This window comes from Poromitra crassiceps (genome assembly GCF_964638095.1).
Source record: "Poromitra crassiceps genome assembly, chromosome: 6".
NCBI lineage: Eukaryota > Metazoa > Chordata > Actinopteri > Beryciformes > Melamphaidae > Poromitra > Poromitra crassiceps.
In genome coordinates this window covers 42,064,575-42,076,435 of record NC_139627.1, presented here as the reverse complement: position 1 = coordinate 42,076,435, position 11,861 = coordinate 42,064,575, and the positions used below count along the sequence as shown (strand labels likewise).

The window sequence follows — 11,861 nt, the reverse complement described above, 5'->3', positions numbered from 1 at the left end:
AATGACTCCCTGTGGTAAGTGTTGCAGCGGGCTCCTGTTTAGGACATGGACCTCCTGCCAGACGGTGACTTGTCGGTGATCGGGGACAGAGGGGCCACCCTCAGTGGAGGACAGAAGGCCAGGCTCAGCTTAGCCAGGTGTGCAGAATACATGTGCACAGGGATGCCATTTCTCTTTGGTGCTAGTGAGACTGTAAGTAATAACCTAAACGTGTTTGTGTTTATTAGGGCAGTGTATCAGGATGCAGATATCTACTTGCTGGATGACCCACTCAGTGCTGTGGATGCCGAGGTGGGCAGGCATCTGTTTGAAGAGTAAGTCTTGTGATTTAGTTACTTTCTGTGAACCCGTCCCCATTCTTTTCCATTGAGAAGGTTCAGTAAAACCAGCCATTTCTAGGTACTTATAATGTCTGCTTTCCTCAGGTGCATTTGTGGACTATTGAAGAAGAAGCCTCGTATCTTGGTTACCCACCAACTACAGTATCTGAAGGCTGCAGATCAAATTGTTGTCTTGAAGGAGGCGAGTACTTGTGTGTATTTCTGTGTTAAGGTCTCCTTGTGAAGAAAAGGGCTTAGGTGGTATTGCAGCATAAGCTGGTACAAAATGTGTTAAACCTGTTTCTGGTGTTGCTACCACCAGGAACTTTGAGTCATAGATTGTATAGCTGTTTATGTATTATGGTTTATATTTTCCTCAGTCATATATTACATGCTACTCTGCCTTGTAAGGTTGAGCAATATCGGATATAGAGTATAATTATATTCCATTGCTCAGCTCAATAAGGTTTTCATGGGCTTTTTGGAGTACAGTACCGAATGAATGAATGAATGAATGAATGAATGAATGAATGAATGAAAGTTTTATTTACTTGTCAGGACAAATTGCATGACCCATCCCACATGGGCACGGTGGCTCAGTGGTAGAGCTGTCGCCTCACAGTCAGAAGGTCCTGAGTTCGATTCTCGCCTGGGACACTGTGAGCACTGTGGTTGTGTTCCCCCCCATATCTTCAGCGCCCACTGCCCAGGTGGGGTATCTCGTCGTAAGGGCCTTTCTGTCTGTGTGGAGTTTGCATGTTCTCCCCGTGCTCCCCCCAGGAGGTTCCTCCGTACATAACCCCCCCCCCATTAAAAACATGCAGAAGATCAGATCGTCATCGTCATCCGACCAGTGACGACAACATCCGAAGTTGGTCCCCGGGCGCTGTACGAGAAAACGACCACTGCTCCTGGCCTGCCCCCCGGAGGAAAGGACAAGCCAGGATGGGTTAAATGCAGAGGACAAATTTCACCGGCCACCGTCAGCATGAGTGTGTTTGTGGCCATGCATGTGTTGATGTGTGATCGTGTGACAATAAAAGACGGGCTTGTCCGTCTGAAATCGTTAAAACATGGGATTATCAGACACATCAACAAAAAGTAATTAACACACCGATTCCGGTGCATACTCCATCAGACAGCGAAACAGTACACTCAGGAAATGGACAGCAGAACACACACATTTAACTACAATATGTAGTAAGTAAAATATATGTCTATCATAGATCATCTTTCTCCTCCTATCCCACGCATGTGAAATATATTCGGGAAAAAGCAAAGATGTTATCAAAAAGAAATTCAAGTATGGCTCCTTCTTCAAAGTCTAACAGGTTTAGCTCAGGGGAGTGAACTTTTTTAAATAGTATCTCTCGTAAATCATGATACAATGGGCAGTACAAAATAAAATGAAATTCATTCTCCACTTCCTTCAACTCACAATATTCACAAATCCTATCCTCCTCCACCGTCCCTCTGTATTTGCCTGTTTCAATATGTAAAGGCAGGATACCACATCGTAACTGAGCACATAAGGACCTCTTGCTTTTAGGTAAATTAAACATCACATATTTTTCACATTTAAATTCATTTTTAAATAAACAATAAGTTCTTAATTTTGGCTTCTGCCAAATTTCTTCAGTCCAAGACTGTAACCAGTTAGCACGGATCTGAGATTTAAACGGCTCTACATTTATACACATTCTTTGAGAGTAATATTCTCCTAAACCACACTCCTGAAACAGGTCTGACATTTCTGAGACCCACTCCCCTTCAACAGACAGGTCCCAGAAGAAAATCTGACTAGCAACCCTGTTGGTTGGTAGGTCCAGCAGTCTGTTCCAGAGGTTCACCATGCTGGCTTTCCATCTAACCACACACATAGCGTGCGTACAACATCTGACATTTACAGCAGTAACATTGCCTGCCATGGTGTTTAACATGGGAAGGATGGGGAGAGAAACTTTAGGGCAGGGCTTACATACTCCTCTGTGGATGCCCAAAACTGGAACTAAGCTTGATAAAAAACATGCACTCAAATGGCTATCCTGGAGTAGATGGTGTAAGTGTGCCATCCGATGACTCAGAATACACACTTGAGAATTTGTGTGTGAAGGAGGAGTGGAGGTGAACAACAGTGAGAGTTGAAAGGAACAGAGCCAGGAGGAAAAAAAGCAGTTAGCGACAGGCCGATGGAAGTCATTTTAAGCAGGGGAATGGAATGGCTTCTTGGCGGCCGCAAAAAATGTGGATGTTTTTTTGACGTTTGGATGTTTTTTAGCCATATTTAGAGGAATATCTCATTTTAAATTAACATTAGGATTATACTGTCGTGATGTGATTATTCAGTATTTTCTCCTTTTCTCACTCACTTTCATGTCACCACCTTCTCTCCCTTTAGGTCGATTTACACTACAACAGACAGCAAGACAGGCAGAAACACAGGCAGAATATTTTATTATCTTATTATTATAAACCACACATCAAAAATAACATCTCCACCCTCTTTGCTTTGCTCATACACCCTAAATATCGCAGTATAAAACATATAAAACACATTTGAATCATATATTTATTTATTTTTATTGACATTGCAATTCCAATACAAAACAGCAGAGACTTCCCGCGGCCCTGGTTAGCAAAGGGGCACTCACATTTTTGTAAAGCTGCTTTTGTGTATTTATTGGTAATTGCAGTTGGCAGCACAGTCAGTGGTTGGCAGTGGTGAGACTTTGGTTGCCTGAAATATCTTAATTTGTGCACTTTGTCTTGATGGGGATTAACAGCGAAGCGGCCAGTACTTAATTCAGGAATTTGCAGGTGGAAAGTGTATGGTTACCTCTCCTCTCTCATTGTCAGGGTCAGATGGTGGCACGTGGAACCTACAGTGAGCTGCAGGGCTGTGGTGTAGACTTCACCTCCCTGCTGAAGGAGGAGGAGGAGGAGGACCCAGAGGAGGAGAGGCAGGGCACGACCCCCGTGTCCCACTCCCTCCGCAGCCTCTCTGAAGGCTCCATGCCCTCACTCTCCTCCTCTCTGTACTCTATAATCGAGGGAGCAGAGCAGTGTCCGCTGGTAGGTGTATTTGAAACATTCACACTTAGGTTTTCATCAAGTTTTAAGCATATGTCCCAGAGATGGGGACTTGGACTTGGACTTGGGCTCAAGTCGCACACACAGCGAGTTGAGACTTGACTTGAGACTTGTCCTCAAAAGATTTGAGACTCAACTCGGACTCGAGATTTGGGACTCGTGAACAATCTTTATTTAAAAAAAAATTGTGCATTAACATGAAAGAAATGTCTACTAATAATGTCAACTAATCAATGCTGATACTGTATCCTAATAAAGGAGTGAGGATAATACAGCACATACTTTGAATTCCTTAGCTTTAGCTATGCAGTGTTCTAAGCACATGGGATGGCATGCAGATGATAGAACGCTCATCCATAAGAGACTTGGCCTTGTGACCAAAGACTTGTGACTTGGACTTGCCCCTCAAAGACTTGAGACTTGACTTGGACTCTAGCTCAAAGACTTGAGACTTGACTTGGAACTTGCAAAAAATGACTTGTGAGTATCACTGATACCATGGCAGTGTCATTGGAGGAAAGGGCTTGTTGTTGTGTGCATTTTTTCCAGCCACCAGAGGGCAGCAGGTACTCGCCTCTTCCCCTCTGCTTACTAGATACAACCTGATGTGAAGCACTGGATGGCTTGCTTTGACTCTAATGTGTGTCTGTAGGCAGTACAGCCCATGGAGGAGGAGAGGCGCTCAGAAGGAACCATCGGCCTGCGGCTGTATGTGAAATACTTCAGAGCAGGAGCTAACATCCTGCTCCTCTTGATACTCATCCTACTCAATATCCTAGCCCATGTGAGTTCAATGTCTCCTCCACATTGTTATGCTTTATTGGTTTAGCCAAACCTTGATTTATTTCCAATGTTTAATACAAATTATTACAATTATTGTATGTACTGTACTTTCTCTGTTTTTGTATAGATTTCATATATTGTGCAGGACTGGTGGCTTGCTTACTGGTGAGATGTTTTTGAATCCTCTGTGAACTCTATGACATACAGTACATGTTTTCTAAGCTGAACTGTCAGAGATGTTCTCTCAGAATGGGTTTGATTGATGGTTTTATAGTCGAGGACCGAACCAAATTGATGATGTTTTTGTTGGCATCTGTTGCTCATTGAAACTGTCCTTGTGCTTCAGGTTAGGATGAAAGTGTAATAGCGCCTCTATGTTGCAGCTTTCTTTCTTTGGTGGCTGTTGTGTTTATTTGTCCTTGTGGCTTTTGATTCCTTTGTCGGCTGACTTGCAGGGCCTCTGAGCAGGAGCGCGCCAACGCGACGGAGCACCTCAACAGCAGCTCCTCTCAGCAGCTGGACCTTGACCTGTACCTAGGTGTTTACGCAGGTGAAGCTCACTGAGTGCACATGGCTTTTTGTGTAGCGTTGAGGCTCTGAATACGCCAGCCATTCACTGAACACATCCACAGTTCTTTGGCTGTGGCCCAAGGCCTTCAAGGCCCAGTGTCTGTACATGGGCCTCAGCTGTACACCCAGATAGCGGGGCTTTTCTTGTTCTCTGCTCTTGGATTGCTCTGATTGTCTCCCCGTGACACCTAACCTCTTCACCCTTCCAGGGTCTGTATTCACAGTGATAGATCAACGCTTAAGAAAACTTTAACCATTGAGGGAGAAATTGCCATTGAATTTGTGTGTTATTTTTTTCCAGATTATACCAATTGTACCTTAAGTGCACAGTTGACCTTCTTTGGAACAGACACCTGATGGATCTGTACCCTGTGTCTTCGTCAGGTTTAACAGCCGCTTCGGTCGTGTTTGGCTTCCTACGCAGCTTGGTCTTCTTTAACGTCCTGGTGAACTCAGCCCAGACGCTGCATAACACCATGTTCAACGCCGTCCTCCGGACCCCGGTGCGCTTTTTCGATATCAATCCTATCGGTAAGGGGCCCACCTCCACATCCAATTCCTATTATAAAAAAAAAGGTTTATCCTCAGTGTAAATGTGCAACTTAATGACACGGATGATCTCGTTATGAGATATTCAGTTCCATGTATCTGTGTTTTAATTCAATGGGAACTGCTGTAGTAGGTATTGTTGTAACATTTCACCACTAGAGAGCAGACTTTTCCTTAGGTTAGGTCATATTTCGCCCCACTTCACACACATCCTTATGCCTGTCCCCAAACTCCACAGTGTGCCATTGCACTCCATGCAGGTGTAATACAAACAAATACTTAGAATTTTCAAATTAGACTTTTGTTTATAGCAAATTAGATATGTTGTCTATTCAAAGATTGTATTGCACTATTTAATATTAAGATGTCTTAGATGGATTTTATATTTAGATGTATTATTAAAAAAAAAAAATTGGTCTGTAAATATAATTATGAATTAAAAAGTTTGACATTCAATATTTTAATGGTTGTAACTTGAAGCATACAATTGTAAAAGGGGTGTACTTGTTTGCCACTGCCACACAGTTTATTGGATTGAAAAGTAGGCTGTGTGAACTGACATCATTAAAACAGCTGCTGGGAATTAGTCTGTGCAACCAAGGGGGCAGTTGAGTCAGAAAAGCATGTGAAATGACTTAATATTTAGCTCAATGTCTTGTAAAAATGCGTGAAGACAGCGTTATCTATTTACCATGAGCCAGAACAAAAAAAAAAAGCAAACAATGATATTGAAAGAATACTGTTTGCACTAGATCTTAGACAATGTTGTGTTTGGAATACAAAGCTGAGTAAATACAGGCATATTTGTCTTGTACGCTGTATCAGAAATCTTTCATTATTTCATTAGCGTTGTTGCCGGTAGCTGCTGGGTCAATGGCGTGGGCAGATAGATGGACATGATCTTCAAACTGAGCAAACACTAAGTCTGCCTTCAGTGAGGGAGAGCTGTGAGCTTATCTTCACGAGTGTTTCACCATACCCTTTTAAATAGGCACCAGTTAAACGGGGCACATATTTGAAGAATTTTTAAATCATTTGCGAGATCTTTTTCTTTAGATGGAAAAAAAAACTTAGCATACAATACACCATTCTCTCTCTCTAGTTCTTCCCCCCTATAAATTATTATAGCTTTTTTCTTATTAGGTGAGATGATGTCACTAGCATCTGTCATTCACATCCAAAGGCAACTGTCAAGTGGCTCACTTTGATAACTTTAATTTTTCATTGCATTGTTCACCTGTCAGCGGATAATTACTCAGCCTAATCTCTTCATAGTGACATGCGTGTATAACACAATCACACCCGGGTGGGAATTCTCAACATGAAGGTAACTTGTATCTGTATAATGAGTCATAATAAGCTGCTAACACACGTCTAAATATGATTTGAGGGTGTTGAGTGGCTTGTGGTTTCCACTGACAGAAGTGGGTGTATTGACAAAGCTTTCTTTGGCAAAGCTGCGTTTGGAGCAAACTCCACATGGTCTTAATCTTTGGGTTTTGTTTTGACTGCTTCTCTTGCGTTGCGTGTTGGCCCTACCTGACAGGTTCTCTGGGTGTGCCGTTCTCGGTTAATCCACACACACAGGAGAAGAACAAACACTTTGAATAATGTAATAATCTGTTTAATAGCGCAGTAAAGGAGAGGCTTAACAGACTGGCTGCTATCTGATTGCTGTTGTGCTGCTATCAGTAACCATTGTATGACCAGTCCAGTCATTATAGCATGGCCTCCAGGCTGGCAAACAACACCGTGTGTCTGCCTGGATTTATAGACAACTGTCTAAGAGACTGTGCGTCTTTGCCCTTTGTCCAGTCAACAGTAGATTATTATTTTTAATCTACAGTATAATAGATGGGATGGGATGGGATTAGCACCCCATCTTGGCTCTCTCGTGAGGGAGAAATCCACAAACGCTACGGATTAGCCTCCTGAAAATCTGCGCAAGATCGGCGCGGCCTGGGGTCCTCCAGGCTAGAGCAAGGTGCTCGACGCAGGTAAATGACGTGCAGCGCACAGGCCCTCTTGGGGCGTCCTTGAGGTTTCCTTTCTGCCTCTGGATTGCCTTTGACATAAGGGGGGTCTGGTGAGACGAAGGAGGAGCACGGCCGGGAGAAACCCACAGAGCCTAGATCCTCCATGCACCGAAGGGCCAATACTGCGGCGTAGCACTAGCTCTATTGCAGCGGAATGGGTTCTTTTTACCCCTCCCGCGGGCAACGTTGCAGATAGAGTAGTAAGGCTGATCCGTAGCGGCTTCTGGGACGTGAGTCGGGGTCTTAATTGGCCTCGGCTGGGTCTACTGGGCGAGGGTGTATGATGTTGACAGACCCGAAACACCTAACGACCCCAGATAACATCACTGATGACACGTCCTAGCGCATGCGGTAGCAGTGTATTTGAGAATGTAGAATCCTGGCTTGCCTCTGGCCGGTGACACTTAGGAAAGACTAGGTGACAACCAAGTATAGTTTGGTGACGAGCTGGAGAGACAGTTGACGGCCGGAGAGACGGCAACCCGGTACGGGATGGGATTAGCACCCCATCTTGGCTCTCTCGTGAGGGAGAAATCCACAAACGCTACGGATTAGCCTCCTGAAAATCTGCGCAAGATCGGCGCGGCCTGGGGTCCTCCAGGCTAGAGCAAGGTGCTCGACGCAGGTAAATGACGTGCAGCGCACAGGCCCTCTTGGGGCGTCCTTGAGGTTTCCTTTCTGCCTCTGGATTGCCTTTGACATAAGGGGGGTCTGGTGAGACGAAGGAGGAGCACGGCCGGGAGAAACCCACAGAGCCTAGATCCTCCATGCACCGAAGGGCCAATACTGCGGCGTAGCACTAGCTCTATTGCAGCGGAATGGGTTCTTTTTACCCCTCCCGCGGGCAACGTTGCAGATAGAGTAGTAAGGCTGATCCGTAGCGGCTTCTGGGACGTGAGTCGGGGTCTTAATTGGCCTCGGCTGGGTCTACTGGGCGAGGGTGTATGATGTTGACAGACCCGAAACACCTAACGACCCCAGATAACATCACTGATGACACGTCCTAGCGCATGCGGTAGCAGTGTATTTGAGAATGTAGAATCCTGGCTTGCCTCTGGCCGGTGACACTTAGGAAAGACTAGGTGACAACCAAGTATAGTTTGGTGACGAGCTGGAGAGACAGTTGACGGCCGGAGAGACGGCAACCCGGTACGGGATGGGATTAGCACCCCATCTTGGCTCTCTCGTGAGGGAGAAATCCACAAACGCTACGGATTAGCCTCCTGAAAATCTGCGCAAGATCGGCGCGGCCTGGGGTCCTCCAGGCTAGAGCAAGGTGCTCGACGCAGGTAAATGACGTGCAGCGCACAGGCCCTCTTGGGGCGTCCTTGAGGTTTCCTTTCTGCCTCTGGATTGCCTTTGACATAAGGGGGGTCTGGTGAGACGAAGGAGGAGCACGGCCGGGAGAAACCCACAGAGCCTAGATCCTCCATGCACCGAAGGGCCAATACTGCGGCGTAGCACTAGCTCTATTGCAGCGGAATGGGTTCTTTTTACCCCTCCCGCGGGCAACGTTGCAGATAGAGTAGTAAGGCTGATCCGTAGCGGCTTCTGGGACGTGAGTCGGGGTCTTAATTGGCCTCGGCTGGGTCTACTGGGCGAGGGTGTATGATGTTGACAGACCCGAAACACCTAACGACCCCAGATAACATCACTGATGACACGTCCTAGCGCATGCGGTAGCAGTGTATTTGAGAATGTAGAATCCTGGCTTGCCTCTGGCCGGTGACACTTAGGAAAGACTAGGTGACAACCAAGTATAGTTTGGTGACGAGCTGGAGAGACAGTTGACGGCCGGAGAGACGGCAACCCGGTACGGGATGGGATTAGCACCCCATCTTGGCTCTCTCGTGAGGGAGAAATCCACAAACGCTACGGATTAGCCTCCTGAAAATCTGCGCAAGATCGGCGCGGCCTGGGGTCCTCCAGGCTAGAGCAAGGTGCTCGACGCAGGTAAATGACGTGCAGCGCACAGGCCCTCTTGGGGCGTCCTTGAGGTTTCCTTTCTGCCTCTGGATTGCCTTTGACATAAGGGGGGTCTGGTGAGACGAAGGAGGAGCACGGCCGGGAGAAACCCACAGAGCCTAGATCCTCCATGCACCGAAGGGCCAATACTGCGGCGTAGCACTAGCTCTATTGCAGCGGAATGGGTTCTTTTTACCCCTCCCGCGGGCAACGTTGCAGATAGAGTAGTAAGGCTGATCCGTAGCGGCTTCTGGGACGTGAGTCGGGGTCTTAATTGGCCTCGGCTGGGTCTACTGGGCGAGGGTGTATGATGTTGACAGACCCGAAACACCTAACGACCCCAGATAACATCACTGATGACACGTCCTAGCGCATGCGGTAGCAGTGTATTTGAGAATGTAGAATCCTGGCTTGCCTCTGGCCGGTGACACTTAGGAATGACTAGGTGACAACCAAGTATAGTTTGGTGACGAGCTGGAGAGACAGTTGACGGCCGGAGAGACGGCAACCCGGTACGGGATGGGATTAGCACCCCATCTTGGCTCTCTCGTGAGGGAGAAATCCACAAACGCTACGGATTAGCCTCCTGAAAATCTGCGCAAGATCGGCGCGGCCTGGGGTCCTCCAGGCTAGAGCAAGGTGCTTGACGCAGGTAAATGACGTGCAGCGCACAGGCCCTCTTGGGGCGTCCTTGAGGTTTCCTTTCTGCCTCTGGATTGCCTTTGACATAAGGGGGGTCTGGTGAGACGAAGGAGGAGCACGGCCGGGAGAAACCCACAGAGCCTAGATCCTCCATGCACCGAAGGGCCAATACTGCGGCGTAGCACTAGCTCTATTGCAGCGGAATGGGTTCTTTTTACCCCTCCCGCGGGCAACGTTGCAGATAGAGTAGTAAGGCTGATCCGTAGCGGCTTCTGGGACGTGAGTCGGGGTCTTAATTGGCCTCGGCTGGGTCTACTGGGCGAGGGTGTATGATGTTGACAGACCCGAAACACCTAACGACCCCAGATAACATCACTGATGACACGTCCTAGCGCATGCGGTAGCAGTGTATTTGAGAATGAATGAGAATGGAAGAGTTCTGTCTTACTTGTATTGCTTTTGATAGCCCGTCACATAGCTTTTCTTCTCCCATTCTGTGTTGTTCAGCTGAATCAGTCACCTGAATGAAAGTGAACAGAATAGACCAGGACAAAGACATTGATGATGTCAGTTGTGGTGTTTTTCCTCTTGTTCATACTCCTTTCTTTTCTTATTGTTTAGCCTCGGTCTGATGGATTCCTCCCCCACTGTACAATAACTGCCACTTCCATGTGTTACTACCCTAAGTGTGAGGCATTGGTAATTGTGTGTGTGTTGTTAAGGGTTTGACAGCTGTTTACATGTGTAAGTGATAGGCGCTGCTGCTGCTGCTGCTGCTACTGAACAGGCCCTGTGCTTGATAGCTGTTGGCTCCCGTCTCGCTCAAAGTTAAAGGTTAGCATTTCAAGCGTCACGGCACAAAAGGTCTTATTTGTTATTCTGTGAATGTGCTCTATAACAATGGAGCACAGCAGTGGTGAATTATGATTGATGGAGAGGTATTGTAGCTCTCCTGTATCAGACGCTGTAGCTCTCCTGTATCAGACACCGAATGCCTTTGTGCCATTTGAATACCGTTTTTGAATGTAAAACTTTTGTCTGCGATCTCTTGCCCTGTGTAAAGGAAGTTGATATGCAAGTTGGTGGTTTTGGTGATCATCACAATCATTTGCATTTTGGAATAATAGCGTTGGTGATTATGTTCTAGTTGTTACATTTGAGGAATATTTTAACAGCCTTATTACGACTGTTCATCCCAAATGTGATCCAGTTAGAGCAGCACAGACAGCAGTGGATGTGTTGAGCTGATGTTGATCCCTGTAATTTAGTGTCATTGAGTGGGCTAATCCCCTCAGAGACTGCAGGCCAGGGCTTCAGCTCATCGGCACAGTCAAGGAGTGGAGTCTCAGTCAACACACACGCACGCGCACGCACGCACACACACACGCTCGCATGCACGCGCACACACACACACACACACACACACACACACACACACACATACATACATACATACACACACGCTAACACGCACGCACACACACACAAACACACACACACACACACACACACACGCTCGCTTGCACGCACACACACACACAGACACACACACACTCACACATACACCTCTAACTTCCCTTTCACATCAGCATAGCGGGCCATCGCGGTGCTAGGTGTCACTCAGTTGCCGTTGACGCGGGGGACATTAGATCGTCTGTCGTCAATCATGTCCGATTCTATTTGTGTCTACTGTGGCGATGTGTTTAATGTCTACATTTCAGCTCCGGGACGCCAGAGTGCTGAGAGCGGAGTGGTGGAAGTACTGCAGAGAGGATGATGATATCCGAGTGTGTCAATTGAATGTGGAGATGGAGCCGCGTGTGTGTGTGTGTGTGTGTGTGTGTGTGTGTGTGTGTGTGTGTGTGTGTGTGTGTGTGGGCTGATAGGGCTCCCCCTCGCTCGCCAC

The 11,861-nt window shown here is 46.8% G+C and overlaps 1 protein-coding gene across 1 annotated transcript in view; it reads left to right on the top strand.

Moving 5' to 3' along the window:
* The window catches only part of LOC310779045 (ATP-binding cassette sub-family C member 4-like), a gene marked incomplete at its 5' end in the record, with an annotated part of 51,650 nt that overhangs the window by 9,225 nt on the left and 30,564 nt on the right, over window positions 1–11,861 (top strand). Inside the window, 8 exons of the mRNA XM_083639538.1 lie at window positions 43–137; window positions 228–314; window positions 426–522; window positions 3,177–3,392; window positions 4,063–4,194; window positions 4,321–4,358; window positions 4,649–4,743; window positions 5,148–5,294. Coding sequence (XP_083495664.1) covers window positions 43–137; window positions 228–314; window positions 426–522; window positions 3,177–3,392; window positions 4,063–4,194; window positions 4,321–4,358; window positions 4,649–4,743; window positions 5,148–5,294 — 907 coding nt within the window. The remainder of the gene's footprint in view (window positions 1–42; window positions 138–227; window positions 315–425; window positions 523–3,176; window positions 3,393–4,062; window positions 4,195–4,320; window positions 4,359–4,648; window positions 4,744–5,147; window positions 5,295–11,861) is intronic.